This window comes from Hemiscyllium ocellatum, chromosome 22 (genome assembly GCF_020745735.1).
Source record: "Hemiscyllium ocellatum isolate sHemOce1 chromosome 22, sHemOce1.pat.X.cur, whole genome shotgun sequence".
Lineage (NCBI taxonomy): Eukaryota > Metazoa > Chordata > Chondrichthyes > Orectolobiformes > Hemiscylliidae > Hemiscyllium > Hemiscyllium ocellatum.
The window spans coordinates 22,867,024-22,880,240 of NC_083422.1; the positions used below are offsets into that span (position 1 = coordinate 22,867,024).

The 13,217-nt window shown below is 39.3% G+C and overlaps 1 protein-coding gene across 1 annotated transcript in view; it reads left to right on the forward strand.

The window, feature by feature from the left end:
* Positions 1-13,217, forward strand: part of LOC132826138 (cilia- and flagella-associated protein 46) — a 214,053-nt gene that overhangs the window by 131,191 nt on the left and 69,645 nt on the right. Inside the window, exons 37-40 of the mRNA XM_060841785.1 lie at positions 4,073-4,270; positions 5,420-5,608; positions 7,517-7,723; positions 8,959-9,138. Coding sequence (XP_060697768.1) covers positions 4,073-4,270; positions 5,420-5,608; positions 7,517-7,723; positions 8,959-9,138 — 774 coding nt within the window. The remainder of the gene's footprint in view (positions 1-4,072; positions 4,271-5,419; positions 5,609-7,516; positions 7,724-8,958; positions 9,139-13,217) is intronic.

The following is a 13,217-nucleotide window of genomic DNA, read 5'->3' on the forward strand; positions in this document are numbered from 1 at the left end:
ACAGTTCTCAAAGTGTCAACAACCTGGCCGGGGACCTCTCCCTTGGCTATCTGCAGAGACATGGCACTTACTAGCAGTTGCTTCTGAATCTAATCTGGATGAAATACCTACTGAGGAGGTCAGTATCTGAGATGGTAGAGGGTGCAGGAGGTAGCCTTGCTGCTGCTCCCTCTGAGGGCTCTGTAGCTTCTTCCTCTGAGATGGAAGAGGAGTTGTTCTGTTGGACTACCCTCTTGGCTGATGAGACTGTGCAGGTGGCAGTCATAGGCTTAGGAGACAAAAGGAGGAAAGCATCACGAACAGCGTTTAGAAGTACAGACATGTTAGGAATACAAGACTGCATGGCAGTCACCAGAGAGCAATACATCATGGACAGTGATTCTTAGTTGCTGCAACATGGAGGTTCTGGCATTCCCATGTGAATACTCGTGGTCTTCATTGGCTAGGGCTAGGATCCTTGTGTGGGGTGAAGAGCCAATTGTTGGCCATCCCACAGTTTTGGGTCTATCTGTCCTATTGTGGGCTGCTTCCTCCTGGATTGAGACAAAGGGAGAAATTAAGTGAAATGAAAGTGGTGGACACCGCTGTTAGTGAGAGGCAAGAGTTATGAGGTTCCCCAAAAGAGCATGAGGTGTAGAGACATTCAAGAGCTAGGAGCAGGAGGGATCAGGGGATAAAAGTGAGTGAGGAAAGATGCTGCATTCGACATTGAGAATAATAACCATGAAGTTGGTGTGAAGTTAGGCAGGAGCAAGACAAAGTGAGTTTAAAGTCATGAGAAGATGCTTGTGCTTTCCCTTGCACAAACATCGACTGGGACTGCCATAGTGTTAGAGGTTTAGATGGAGAGGAATTTGTTAAGTGTGTACAAGACAATTTTCTGATTCAGTATGTGGATGTAACTACTAGAGAAGGTGCAAAACGTGACCTACTCTTGGGAAATAAGACAGGGCAAGTGACTGAGGTGTCAGTGGGGGAGCTGTTTGGGGCCAGTGGCCATAATCCTATTCGTTTTAAAATAGTGATGGAAAAGCATAGACCAGGTTTAAAAGTTGAAGTTCTAAATTGGAGAAAGGCCAATTTTGACAGTATTAGGGCAAGAACTTTTGAAAGCTGATTGGAGGCAGATGTTCGCAGGTAAAGGGACGGCTGCAAAATGGGAAGCCTTCATAAATGAGATAACAAGAATCCAGAGAAAGTATATTCCTGTCAGGGTGAAAGGGAAGGCTGGTAGGTACAGGGAATGCTGGATGACTAAAGAAATTGAGGGTTTGGTTAAGAAAAAGAAGGAAGCATATGTAAGGTATAGACAGGATAGATCGAATGAATCCTTAGAAGAGTATAAAGAATGTCGGAGTATACTTAAGAGGGAAATCAGAAGGGCAAAACGGGGACATGAGATAGCTTTGGCAAATAGAATTAAGGAGAATCCAAAGGGTTTTTACAAATATATTAAGAACAAAAGGGTAACTAGGGAGAATAGGGCCCCTCAAAGATCAGCAAGGCGGCCTTTGTGTGGAGCCACAGAAAATGGGGGATATACTAAATGAATATTTTGCATCAGTATTTACTGTGGAAAAGGATATGGAAGATATAAACTGTCGGGATATAGATGATGACATCTTGCAAAATGTCCAGATTACAGAGGAGGAAGTGCTGGATGTCTTGAAATGGTTAAAGGTGGATAAATGCCCAGGACCTGATCAGGTGTACCCGAGAACTCTGTGGGAAGCTAGAGAAGTGATTGCTGGGCCTCTTGCTGCGACATTTGTATCATCGATAGTCACAGGTGAGGTGCCGGAAGACTGGAGGTTGGCAAACATGGTGCGACTGTTTAAGAAGGGCGGTAAGGACAAGCCAGGGAACTATAGACCGGTAAGTCTGACCTCAGTGGTGGGCAAGTTGTTGGAGAGAATCCTGAGGGACAGGATGTAAATGTATTTGGAAAGGCAAGGACTGATTCAGGATAGTCAGCATGGCTTTGTGCATGGGAAGTCATGTCTCACAAACTTGATTGAGTTTTTTGAAGAAGTAACAAAGAAGATTGAGGGCAGAGCCGTAGATGTGATCTATATGGATTTCAGTAAGGCGTTCGACAAGGTTCCCCATGGAAGACTGATTAGCAAGGTTAGATCTCATGGAATACAGAGAGAACTAGCCATTTGGTTACAGAACTGGCTCAAAGGTAGAAGACAAAGGGTGGTGGTGGAGGGTTGTTTTTCATACTGGAGGCTGTGACCAGTGGAGAGCCACAAGGATTGATGCTGGGTCCTCTACTTTTTGTCATTTACATAAATGATTTGGATGCGAGCATAGAGGTACAGTTAGTAAGTTTGCAGATGACACCAAATATGGAGGTGTAGTGGACAGTGAAGAGGGTTACCTCTGATTACAACAGGATCTGGGCCAGGTGGGCCAATGGGCTGAAAAGTGGTAGATGAAATTTAATTCAGATAAATGCGAGGTACTGCATTTTGGGAAAGCAAATCTTAGCAGGACTTATACACTTAATGGTAAAGTCCTAGGGAGTGTTGCTGAACAACGAGACCTTGGAGTGCAGGTTCATAGCTCCTTGCAAGTGGAGTCGCAGGTAGATAGGAGAGTGAAGAAGGTTTTTGGTATGCTTTCCTTTATTGGTCAGAGTATTGAGTACAGGAGTTGGGAGGTCATGTTGCGGCTGTACAGGACATTGGTTTGGCCACTGTTGGAATATTGCATGCAATTCTGGTCTCCTTCCTGTTGGAAAGATGTTGTGAAACTTGAAAGGGTTCAGAAAAGATTTACAAGGATGTTGCCAAGGTTGGAGGATTTGAACTATAGGGAGAGGCTGAACAGGCTGTGGCTGTTTTCCCTGGAGCGTCCGAGGCTGAGGGGTGACCTTATAGAGGCTTTCAAAATTATGAGGGGCATGGATAGGATAAATAGACAAAGTCTTTTCCCTGAGGTTGGGGAGTCCAGAACTAGAGGGTATAGGTTTAGGGTGAGAGGGGAAAGATATAAAAGAGACCTAAGGGGCAACATTTTCACACAGAGGGTGGTACGTATATGGAATGAGCTGCCAGAGATTGTGGTGGAGGCTGTTACAATTGCAACATTTAAGAGACATTTCGATGGGTATATGAATAGAAAGGGTTTGGAGGGATATGGGCCAGATGCTGGCAGGTGGGACTAGGTTGGGTTGGGATATCTGGTCGGCACGTACAGGACAGGTTGGACCGAAGGGTCTGTTTCCATGCTGTACATCTGTATGCCTCTGGGGAAGCTTATTGATCTACTGCCTTCACCTTTGGGCATTCCGCTGAATCCTGGCACTGACTGAGGTAGCAAACTCACATTAAACGACCAGGATCTGGGAGTCATACCCTCCTCTGCAATATCCCATCCACCAGGACCTCCAGGTCCCTATCAGTGAAGCGGGTATGAATTTCTCTTTGTCTGACATCTCTGAGTCACAGTTAACAAGAACTGTGCAGGGCAGGTCGTGATGACCAGTACTTGAGCTGGTGCACAACAGGGTTTTAAATATGCCACGAGAACCAGGAATTCCTAGAGGTCCTGGCTATGGCTAGTACTCCTGCCCATTGCGAGGGGGTTGATGTGACAATAGACCATAGTACATAGATACTGAGTTGAGTGTGAGAAGATAGTATGAGAAATTTTGCTTGCGCACATGGAGAAAATCCTTCCACATAACTCACCAAAGTTGACACGTAGATGAATTCAGGTGAAATTGAGTCTCTTGTTTTAAATGATCTTGCAAATCTAGTATATATCAGCTGCCCTTTAAGAAAGTAATTGTGCATGATCTTTTTGAAAACAAAATCAAGCTTGATAAGTCAAATATCATTCTTTAGTTTATTTCTTATTTTATTATCTGTACATAAGTGAAGAAAACAATGGATATGTCATTTTAATGCATGTTATGGTAAACAGAAACAGATGTTATAAACTTGATCTTTGAATAGGCCTGCGACTCAGATTTAAGTTACTTAAAAAACAGATTATTCATGTTGCATAACTTTTGAAAGCTTCCATGTCATCTTAAAAGTATTTGTTTAATACTTATTTTCAGATGACACATTTAAGTTTGCCTCTGATGAGGAAGCTGGCCTCGCTGAAGTTAATTTTTGTGCAGTTGTCTTTGAACATGCTCCATTTGGTTATAATGAAAGATAAAAAAGAAGCTGAAGCAGCAAGACAGAAAGGATTGCTCCAGCTCATTGTCGAGGAATTCATTAGTTCCACACCGGATTACACACCGGTGGAAAAGGTAATTCAAAGACACTTGGTAGCATCTTCTTTGGACTTTAAAATAAAAACCTTGCAATGGGCAATTTTAGTTAAACATTGAAGGTGTCATCTCACATCTTCTCCAATTTGGAGTATAAATCCCTTGGTTTTATGTGGACAATATGCGTTTAAATTGAGAAATAAATCAAATGCTTTATAAACACTTGGTTAAACTTTAGTCACCAACATGCAGTAGTGATTAAAATTGCTTATTATTAGTTGTATGAGCTAGTCTGCCAAAAAATAGGGGATACCTTTTGTAGTACATAAGCAATCTGAAACCTGAATGCAAATGAGTATTTTGGCACTTTCTGGTTAGTATATTTTTATCAAAATGTTTAATGGTAACATTATGAAGACCACTTAAGTTTTGAGATAATAGCTTTTTATCCAAAATGAATGTAAAAAAGAAAATGGACTGTTAATATAATTAGTCTTTTGTTTATCATCTTTGTAACATTGGCTGCTCCATTCGTTGCCTGTAAAAACATTTGCTAAAGCCTTCTTCCATTCATCTGTCATCACTGTACCTGGAGCTGGATTTTACATGGCCTGTCCATGTGTGTTTTGAGCAGAGAATCTTTCAACTCACTGCTATAATATGGAGAGTTTATCCACACCAGAATCAGCAGCCCACCCAGCATATATAAATAAATAAATGAGTCTTTCGAGTTAATAAATTGAAATTAATTATTAATTTATTACACTGCCCATGTCATAATACAGTTGGCATTGGCAGATCCATGGGACTGAGCAAATTGTTTTCTTCCAAGCTTTTAAAAGTTACTCCCTTTGGAAGATTGGAGGAGGAGACCCTCTGAAAAGATACTGCATCCTCTTCCTTACTGTCTGCACAGACATTAGAGCTGAGATCTTCATTTCTCGCACTATCAAGTCTGTTCTTTTTCTTAAACAATTCATTATATTTTATTTTTACACTGATTCATGCAGAATTTGAACATTGTTTGTCCTGAAATGTTTGTTAATGTGTGAAGTCGCACCTCAGGCCCTCATGGAGGTTATGGAACTTAAGAATCCCAAGTTCTAATGTTCAATGAGCACTTATTGTGTAGCATTTTATATGTTTTGTTGTTTATGCAATTGTGTATGAATCTTTGTTTTTGTTCAGGAATGGGTAACTGTAGCCAGGTCACTGGGACAAAAGGCTCTGGCTCAACTTGAGAGTGCACATAACCTGAGCAATGGCTCTGAAGAAATTAGATCCAAATGTCTCTATCTAACTGGCAGGTGCCTGCGGTTGTTATCTGTACAAGTAGACCCAATTAACCCAGGCTTCAAATGGGTTCAACAAATGCTAGTAAGGTTGATTCTAATTCTTTTTCGTAAACAATTCTATATCTTATATTATTTGAACTGGTAATGATCAAGAGATTACTTGCAGTAAATATTAGCAATTCATTTTTCTTACCAAATGTCTTGGTTTCTGTGCAGAGCTCTTGTGATGCAGTAATTCCATTCCTTCCTCTGACCAGACCCTTCATGTTTGAGTCGCATGCCATGATTTGTTGACAATGCAAGGTCTGCTCTGATCTGGCCAAACCGATCAACAATCGGACTGTAAATCCTTCCAATATATTTAATAGCAGATAGAAACAGATATGTTTCCTGGTCAGTCAAGAAGCAGAAAGCAATGGTAAATGATTACCATTGTAAGTATGGACATTTTCACTAGAAGACTGAAGCTCATTCCATGGAAATGACAACAGTTGGCCTTGGTTTCCTGAAACACTTCCCTGTAGCATTCATGGCTGTGTAAATTAGAAATAGTTTATGCACCTTTAGGGTTGGTATAATTTTGTGTTTAATGCAAGAAAATTGGGACTGTCACTGGTTGTGTGTTTAATGTAAAATACATATTCCATCCATCTTAACAGCAACCTGATATAACACCTGAACACTAGAGTGTGACAATACTGTGCCTTTAAGAGACATGTTCTGTCCTGTTTCTCTTGCAGACAGGTGTTGTCACAGTGGCAATGAAATGTCTCCTTCAGACAGGCAGCTGACAAACAGCTTTAAGTGGTTTTGTTTGAAGTAAGACAAAAGAATCATGAGTGTGCGGAGTCAGGCTCACAGACTGAGAAGACTTTAGTTTTCCTTTCAGTTTGTTGGCCAGAGTTTTGTTGGCTGCTGGAGCTGAAAGCTTGAGTTCTCTGTTGCTAGAGTGAAATCTTAGACAGAGAGGCTTCCTCTTAAAAATCATAAGGAGCAGCTTTTTTCTTACTTTTTCCTGGACTGGAGAGAGACAACGTGTGAGAATTATAAGTGTGTTGCTGAATTTTCTTTGTCTTTGCCAAGGTTGTGTTTTTGGGAAGTTGCCTATATTGGAACAGTTGATGATTAATTGTTAAATAATACGTTGTCTAATTAAGTATTTAAATGGATTAAAGTTTTGCCAATTCTTCCTCCTTTTGTATTTTAACTGTGTTGTAAGAATAAATCGTGTTTTGATTAAAGATTAATGGTGGAACAATTGAATCCTATCCGAACACAACTCCTTATACTTGCCCTTTTGCAAAAAAAAAGTTAAGGTTTAACTATTTCCAAAATACACATTGGGGGCTCTGATCTTGTCCATAACAAGAGATAATTTCCTTTTCTTTCTCATGTAGGGATTTAACTTAAATAGTGCTTTCAATTCTCATGTAGACAGCTTCTTCCCTTGATTATTCATACATACTCACTTCAGCCGGGTGCTCTGGCTAAAGATGTGTAGGTTAGGTGGATTATGGTAAAATTGCTCAGTGGTATTAAGGGATGTATAGGCTAAATGGATCTGACAGGGTAGATGCAGGATTACAGGGATAGGGGTGGTTGGTCTGGATGGGATGCTATTCGAAGTGTTGATGCTGGTGGGCTGAAAGGCCTTTATCTGTATTGGTTGGATTCTGTGATTCTACATGAACAAAAGCTGAGAATTTAGCAGCACATTATTCAGTGCTTGACTTCCAGAGCCTCCTTACCATGTACAAAATTCGTATCAGGATTGGGATCCCATGCTTTTCGCTTGTCTGAATAGCTGAAATTCCAATACTAAATGCCAGGCACTGCAGTCACACTCAAATCCTGCTGCCTTGTTTACACTTTGTGATTTTAAGAATAGTCTATTTAGCATTGGCATGGACTGAACTCCAATATGGAATATTTAGTTGTAATCACAGATTTATACTGTTTTGCATTTTTGTTAATGTTCTTATTTCTTTAGCATGATTTGGGGGAAAATAATGATCTCGCAAAACCGGCCAAATTTACAGAAGAGAATGAAGAAATTGAATCAAAGTCTCAGCATGTAGATTTGCAGCTCTCTGCTGAGGAAGAAAGTGAACAAGAGGAATCAAAATATGAAAGTCCAGATTTACAACTTTCTACCTATCAAATAGAAAAATGTGCTGCAAAGGCTGCACGTCTTAAGGTAAAATCTTCTTCAATTAAACTATTGGTTCATGAAGAACATAAAAAACGCAATGGATTAGAAAGTTCACTATAGCTCGACATTCTAATATTCTAACTCCTATCACTCAGTATCTAATTACATTTTAAATCTGCTCAATGCTGTTATCTACCATCCCACCTGGTTAAGCACATTATCAATCTTCTTCAAATAAGTTTTATATTTATTTTGAAATGTTAAATTTAAGTCTTTTGCTTCCTCTGTTCCTCATTTGCTTTGAAGTAAAATTGTGAATTTACTTTATCTTTGTTACTTGCTGCTATGTATTTTGCGAAGGTCATTCCTTGGCTACCTTCATTCTCGACTTTAAACCATGTGTTTCTCTAATCTTTTATCTTTGCTCTGTCCTAGTACACCCTGCTACCAGTGTACAATCTACAAGATACGCTACAGTAACTCGTCAAATTACTGGGCAACATATACCAAACCCACAAACTGTACCACTTAGAAGGATGAGGGCAACAGTCACTCAGGAACTCCACAGCCTGCAAAGTCCCCTGTGTGCTACACATAATCCCACTGTGGAGCTAGTTTGGCATTCCTTTTTTTTTCTGGATTTAAGTTCTGAACCTTTTTCCAAACTTGACTATGAGTAAAACTATGGCCGAAGGACTAGCAGTTCCAAGATGGCAGCTCACATCTATCTTGTCAAGGGCAATTAGGGATGGACAATACATGCTGGCCTAGCCAGAAGCACCCACATCTTTTGCATGAATAAGAAAAATATGGGACCAGTCCTGTTTCTGTTTTCTGTACTCTTTACTATGCACCTATATTCTTATTTTGGAATATTGACCACAACTGAACAAAGTAGTCAGTTAGTATGAACAACAAGTGCATGGAAAACTTGAAGGTAGTATGTGTGGATCTGAACATTATCATTCTGATTAATAGAGATTTCCTGCTCCTCAGATACTGCCTGACCTGCTGTGCTTTTCCAGCACCACTCTAATATAGCATCTGATCTCCAGCATCTGCAGTCCTCACATTTGCCTATCTTTTCACCCAACTAGTTAAAAATTAGCCTTCATCCACCCATCTTTATCTAATTCTATCGTGATTAAATGTGCTAACATTTCAATGATTTTTAAAATTCTTTTGCTGTATTATAAGGTTTTGTAAAACTTTCAAAAGGACATTTATGGCAGACTAAGTTAGTATTTGTTAACTCATGTTGATTTCTGTTCATTTTACAGAAGGAACGAGCAATAGCTCGGGTCTACTTGGTTCATGCCAGTGAAGTTTTGATCCAGTCCATGAACCTGGCATTAAACAACCAGCTTACTCAGATTTTAGCAGCAGCCAGTCTTGACATGGTTGAATGTTTTGGCCAATTTGATCCAGTTTCAGCAACTCAGTACTTAGCACTACATCAGGTATGATAATTTATTGCAAGTTTGGCTTTCTGTTGACCCTGTCTAACAGAATAGATGAATAGAGATACTGTATACATCACATGAAATTGTAAAATAGGTTTCATCAGTGAAACTGCTCAGGTGTATTTGTTTCTTTTTAAAGATAATTATCAATTTTAACTTCTTCATTATCAGTCACTTAAGCCAGTAGTTGAAAGGTATGTAACAAATTAGTTCTGAAAATCAAACTTATCATTGTGCTCGTCTCAAAAACAACGAGAATTTTCCATCCCTGATTACTATTTAAACTTCAGAGTTTTACTCCAAGTCTACATACTCCTCCAGTCCTTACAATGTCAGTATCTGCTACAAAGGCATTTGTTTGCTCTGCAGATATTGATTAGTTATTTCAAAATTTGTGGGACTAGAAGTATACCATCATGCTATTTTGAAGAAGTTACTTTACAACTATAATAGGTCTGTAAAAAGGTAGAGAGCAAATAACAACCGGTGGATCTGTATTAACTGACCTTCAAGGGATTAAGGCATGTGGAATTATATTTGCATTACGTGATTCATTCAAAGGAATAGAGTTAATGACGAGCTACCTTTTGTTATTTGTTTCATTGCAATTTATCATTCAAATATAATTATTTTCCAGTTCATGTCTTTATTTCTAACTGAAAATATATATGTGTACAAAATAGCTGAATATGATAAAAGTGGAAACTTAATTCAGAAACACAAATTTTCAATGATATAGGGCTAAATTTCAAAGGCCTAGGTGTTGGGTGCAAGAGTAGTAAGGCAGAATGAACCCATGCTGATTGACTGCTATTTGAAATTATTAGTGTCCAGACAGCACAAACCTTGCTGATCCTTAACTGAGTACCTGACCAAGGTTTTGTTATCTAAGTAGCTAGCACTAGTTAAAGTTAACCTGCACTTCTTAAAGGGGAGATGCACTGCGGCTGGAGTGTCAGCAAGTCCTAAGTGAATTGAATGTGACCTTGGAAGCTTTGTTTAATGGCACAACATGGTTGAGAGTAGTCTCCAAGGTTTCGGACATAGCTGGAGGACTTTGCGAAGATGGTGCGAAATAAGAGAAATGTCATTTATCTACAGAGGGCCAAGAGATCTTCCTGACCCATAGCTGAGAGGCTGTTGGAGCATACAACCATGGATGTCAATGCGAGGAGTCAAGCCTCAGGAGTGAACACAGTGTACATATGAACATATGAATTAGGCCACTCAGACCCTAAATCCTGTTCTGCTATTTAATAAAATTATCTGATTGTGCACCAATTCCGCATTCTTGCCATCCCTGTTAACCTTTCACCCTTTCTTTGACAAAATCTATCTGCTGCTGCCTTAAAAATATTCAAAGGCTCTGCTTCCACATCCTTTTCAAGAAGAGTATTTGAAAGAATCTTAACATTTGTGAGAAGAAATTCCACCTCATTTGTGTTTTAAATGCATGATGCTGATTTTTAAATAGTGTCTCCCACCCCCCCAATTTCGGGGTTCTCTCAAATGAGTAAACATTCTATCTATATCTATCCTGTCAAGATGCCGTGATCTTATGTGTTTGAGTCAAGATAGCACTTATTCTTCTAAACTCTAGCAGATACAAGCCTAGTCTGTCCAACTTTTCCTCGTAAGACAAGCCTTCCCATTCCAGGTATCCAACTCATAAACTGATCAGCCTCCAGCGCACTTGCTACTTTCGATAAATAAGATTTGCATTAGTGTATAGCCTCCATAAGCAGTCTCATCAGTGCTCTGTACAACTGAAGCATGATCTCCCTACTTTTGTATTCAACTCCTGTTGTGATAGCTGATATATTCTATTAGACTTACAATTACTTGCACACTCACCTCTTACAACAGCTCACCCTCTCCAATCCCTCTGCCTCAGCAAACTCTCACCACTCAGGAAGATGCTTTTTTATTCTTCCTGACAAAATGGGCAATTTCATAGTTTTGCATATTATCCTCTATTTGACAAATCTTTGCCTACTCACCTAACCTATCAAAATTTCTTCATACCTCCTTATATCCACTTCAGGTTTTACTTTCCTACTTATCTTTGTGTCATCAGCAAATTTGACAGCAATACCTTCAGCCCCTTAATCAAAGTCATTCAGTGCAAACTGTGAACTGTTTAATTCCCAGTGTCAACTTCTGTGGCACATCATTGTGCAGTGCAGTCTGAACAAAAAGTTAATACCTACTTTCTGCTTCCTGCTAGCTAGCCAATCTTCTATCCATAAAAATATGCTCCCCCATTCATGTTACCATTGGTGTGGTACCTTACAAGACAAGAGAGGAAAATAGAGTATAAGAGGAAGTGATCTAGAAATATAAAATACACAGTAAGAATTTCTATAACTATTTCATGAAGAATAGACTTAACAAAACAGCATCAGTTCTGTAGAAAGTGAGCAGAAAGGATTAATATTTGAAAGTAAAAATAGCAAACGAATTGAATAAGCATTTTGCATCAGTTTTTACAAGGATACAAACATCCCAGCAGCAGTGATAAATCAGGAAATGGAAAGTAGAGAGCGAGAAAGATCACATCCACCAGTAAATTTGCATTGAGTAAATTGCTGGTAAGTGCCCACATCCCATGGACTTCATCCTATGGTTCTAAAGGAAGTGGCTAGTGAATTATTTGATATATTGGTTCAATTTACAATATAAAATTGGTTTAGGGATGGTCCCATTAGATTGGAAGATTGCAAACATAATTTTCTTACTGTTTGGAATGTACCTATTCTGAAATATTTGCTGAAATATCTGTCACTGCATCTCTATTGAATTATTCTTTTACCTAAATTGCCATTTCTTTTCACCAGTTCTACTTTCATACCCCTGTAATTCCCCTCATTTAAATGTTAAAATGTTTGTCTCAGGTGCACTCTTGTCTCCCTGAAACTGTATGTAAAATTCAGTCACACCATGGCAGCTGCTACCGAGGAATGCCTTCACTTGGGAGTACTGTACCAGCTTGAGTACAGCGTTTTCTCAAGACTTCTCCAGAGGATGTTGTTTGAAGAAACTATCCTGGAAACAGTATGAATTTCTCATCTAGACTACTTTTGGCCATCTGACTGATCCAGTCTGCAGTATAGTGCTGCAAGGAGATTGATTAGCTCATACGAGTTGTGAAAGTCAGTAAAAGCACCATCAAAGGCCCAAGCATGGTATTGCACCATTGACCGCAAATACAGCTCAATTAATTAACTAATTAATCTAATGAAACTTGGATGTCACCAGCAAGGCTGTTTTTGCTGCCTATTCTTAATTGTCCTTAATTGTACTTGAATTAAATTGTCTGATAGATCATTTCAGAAAATGGGTAAGACTCAAGCACATTGCTGTGAATCTGAAGTGACAGAAAAGCTGGATGACCATTTCCCTTCCCTCAAGAATATCAACAGGCAAATGGGTTCTTATCACAATCAGTGATAATTTCATGGTGACCACTGCTGAGCATAGATTACTGTTCTAGGTTTTATTATAAAAACAGAAACTGCTGGCAATACTCAGCAAGTCTGGCAGAATCTTTAGGAAGAAAACAGATTTAACTTTTCGAGGTCAGCATGTGACATCAGAACTGGTAACAGCAAGGAAATTATGTTATTTATACTGAAGAAAAGATTTGGGGAGGAAAGGTAAGGGGAGAGGTGAGCAGATATGTGGAGATGGAGCCCAGAGAGAGAGAGAGAGAAAGTGACATGAAAGAGGTAGATAAACAAGAAAGTTATGGATAGCTGACCAGGATGACTACTTAAGTATAAAAACCATGTGTTCCTCGTTGCTAACAGCTCTAATGAAAGTCGCCCGACTTGAAATGTTAATTCTTTCACAGATGCTGCCACACCCGATGAGTTTTGGCAGCAGTTTCTGTTTTCGTTTCATATCTTCAGCATCCACAGTTCTTTGCTTGCCTCCAGATTAAATTAATTGTATTTAAATTTGTGTCATAATTTGAGCCCCTGTCCCCAAACATTAGCCTGCACCAGTGGACTAATTGTCCAGTTGAACTGAATTGAATTGAATTGAATTTATTGTCACATGTACTGAGGTTCAGT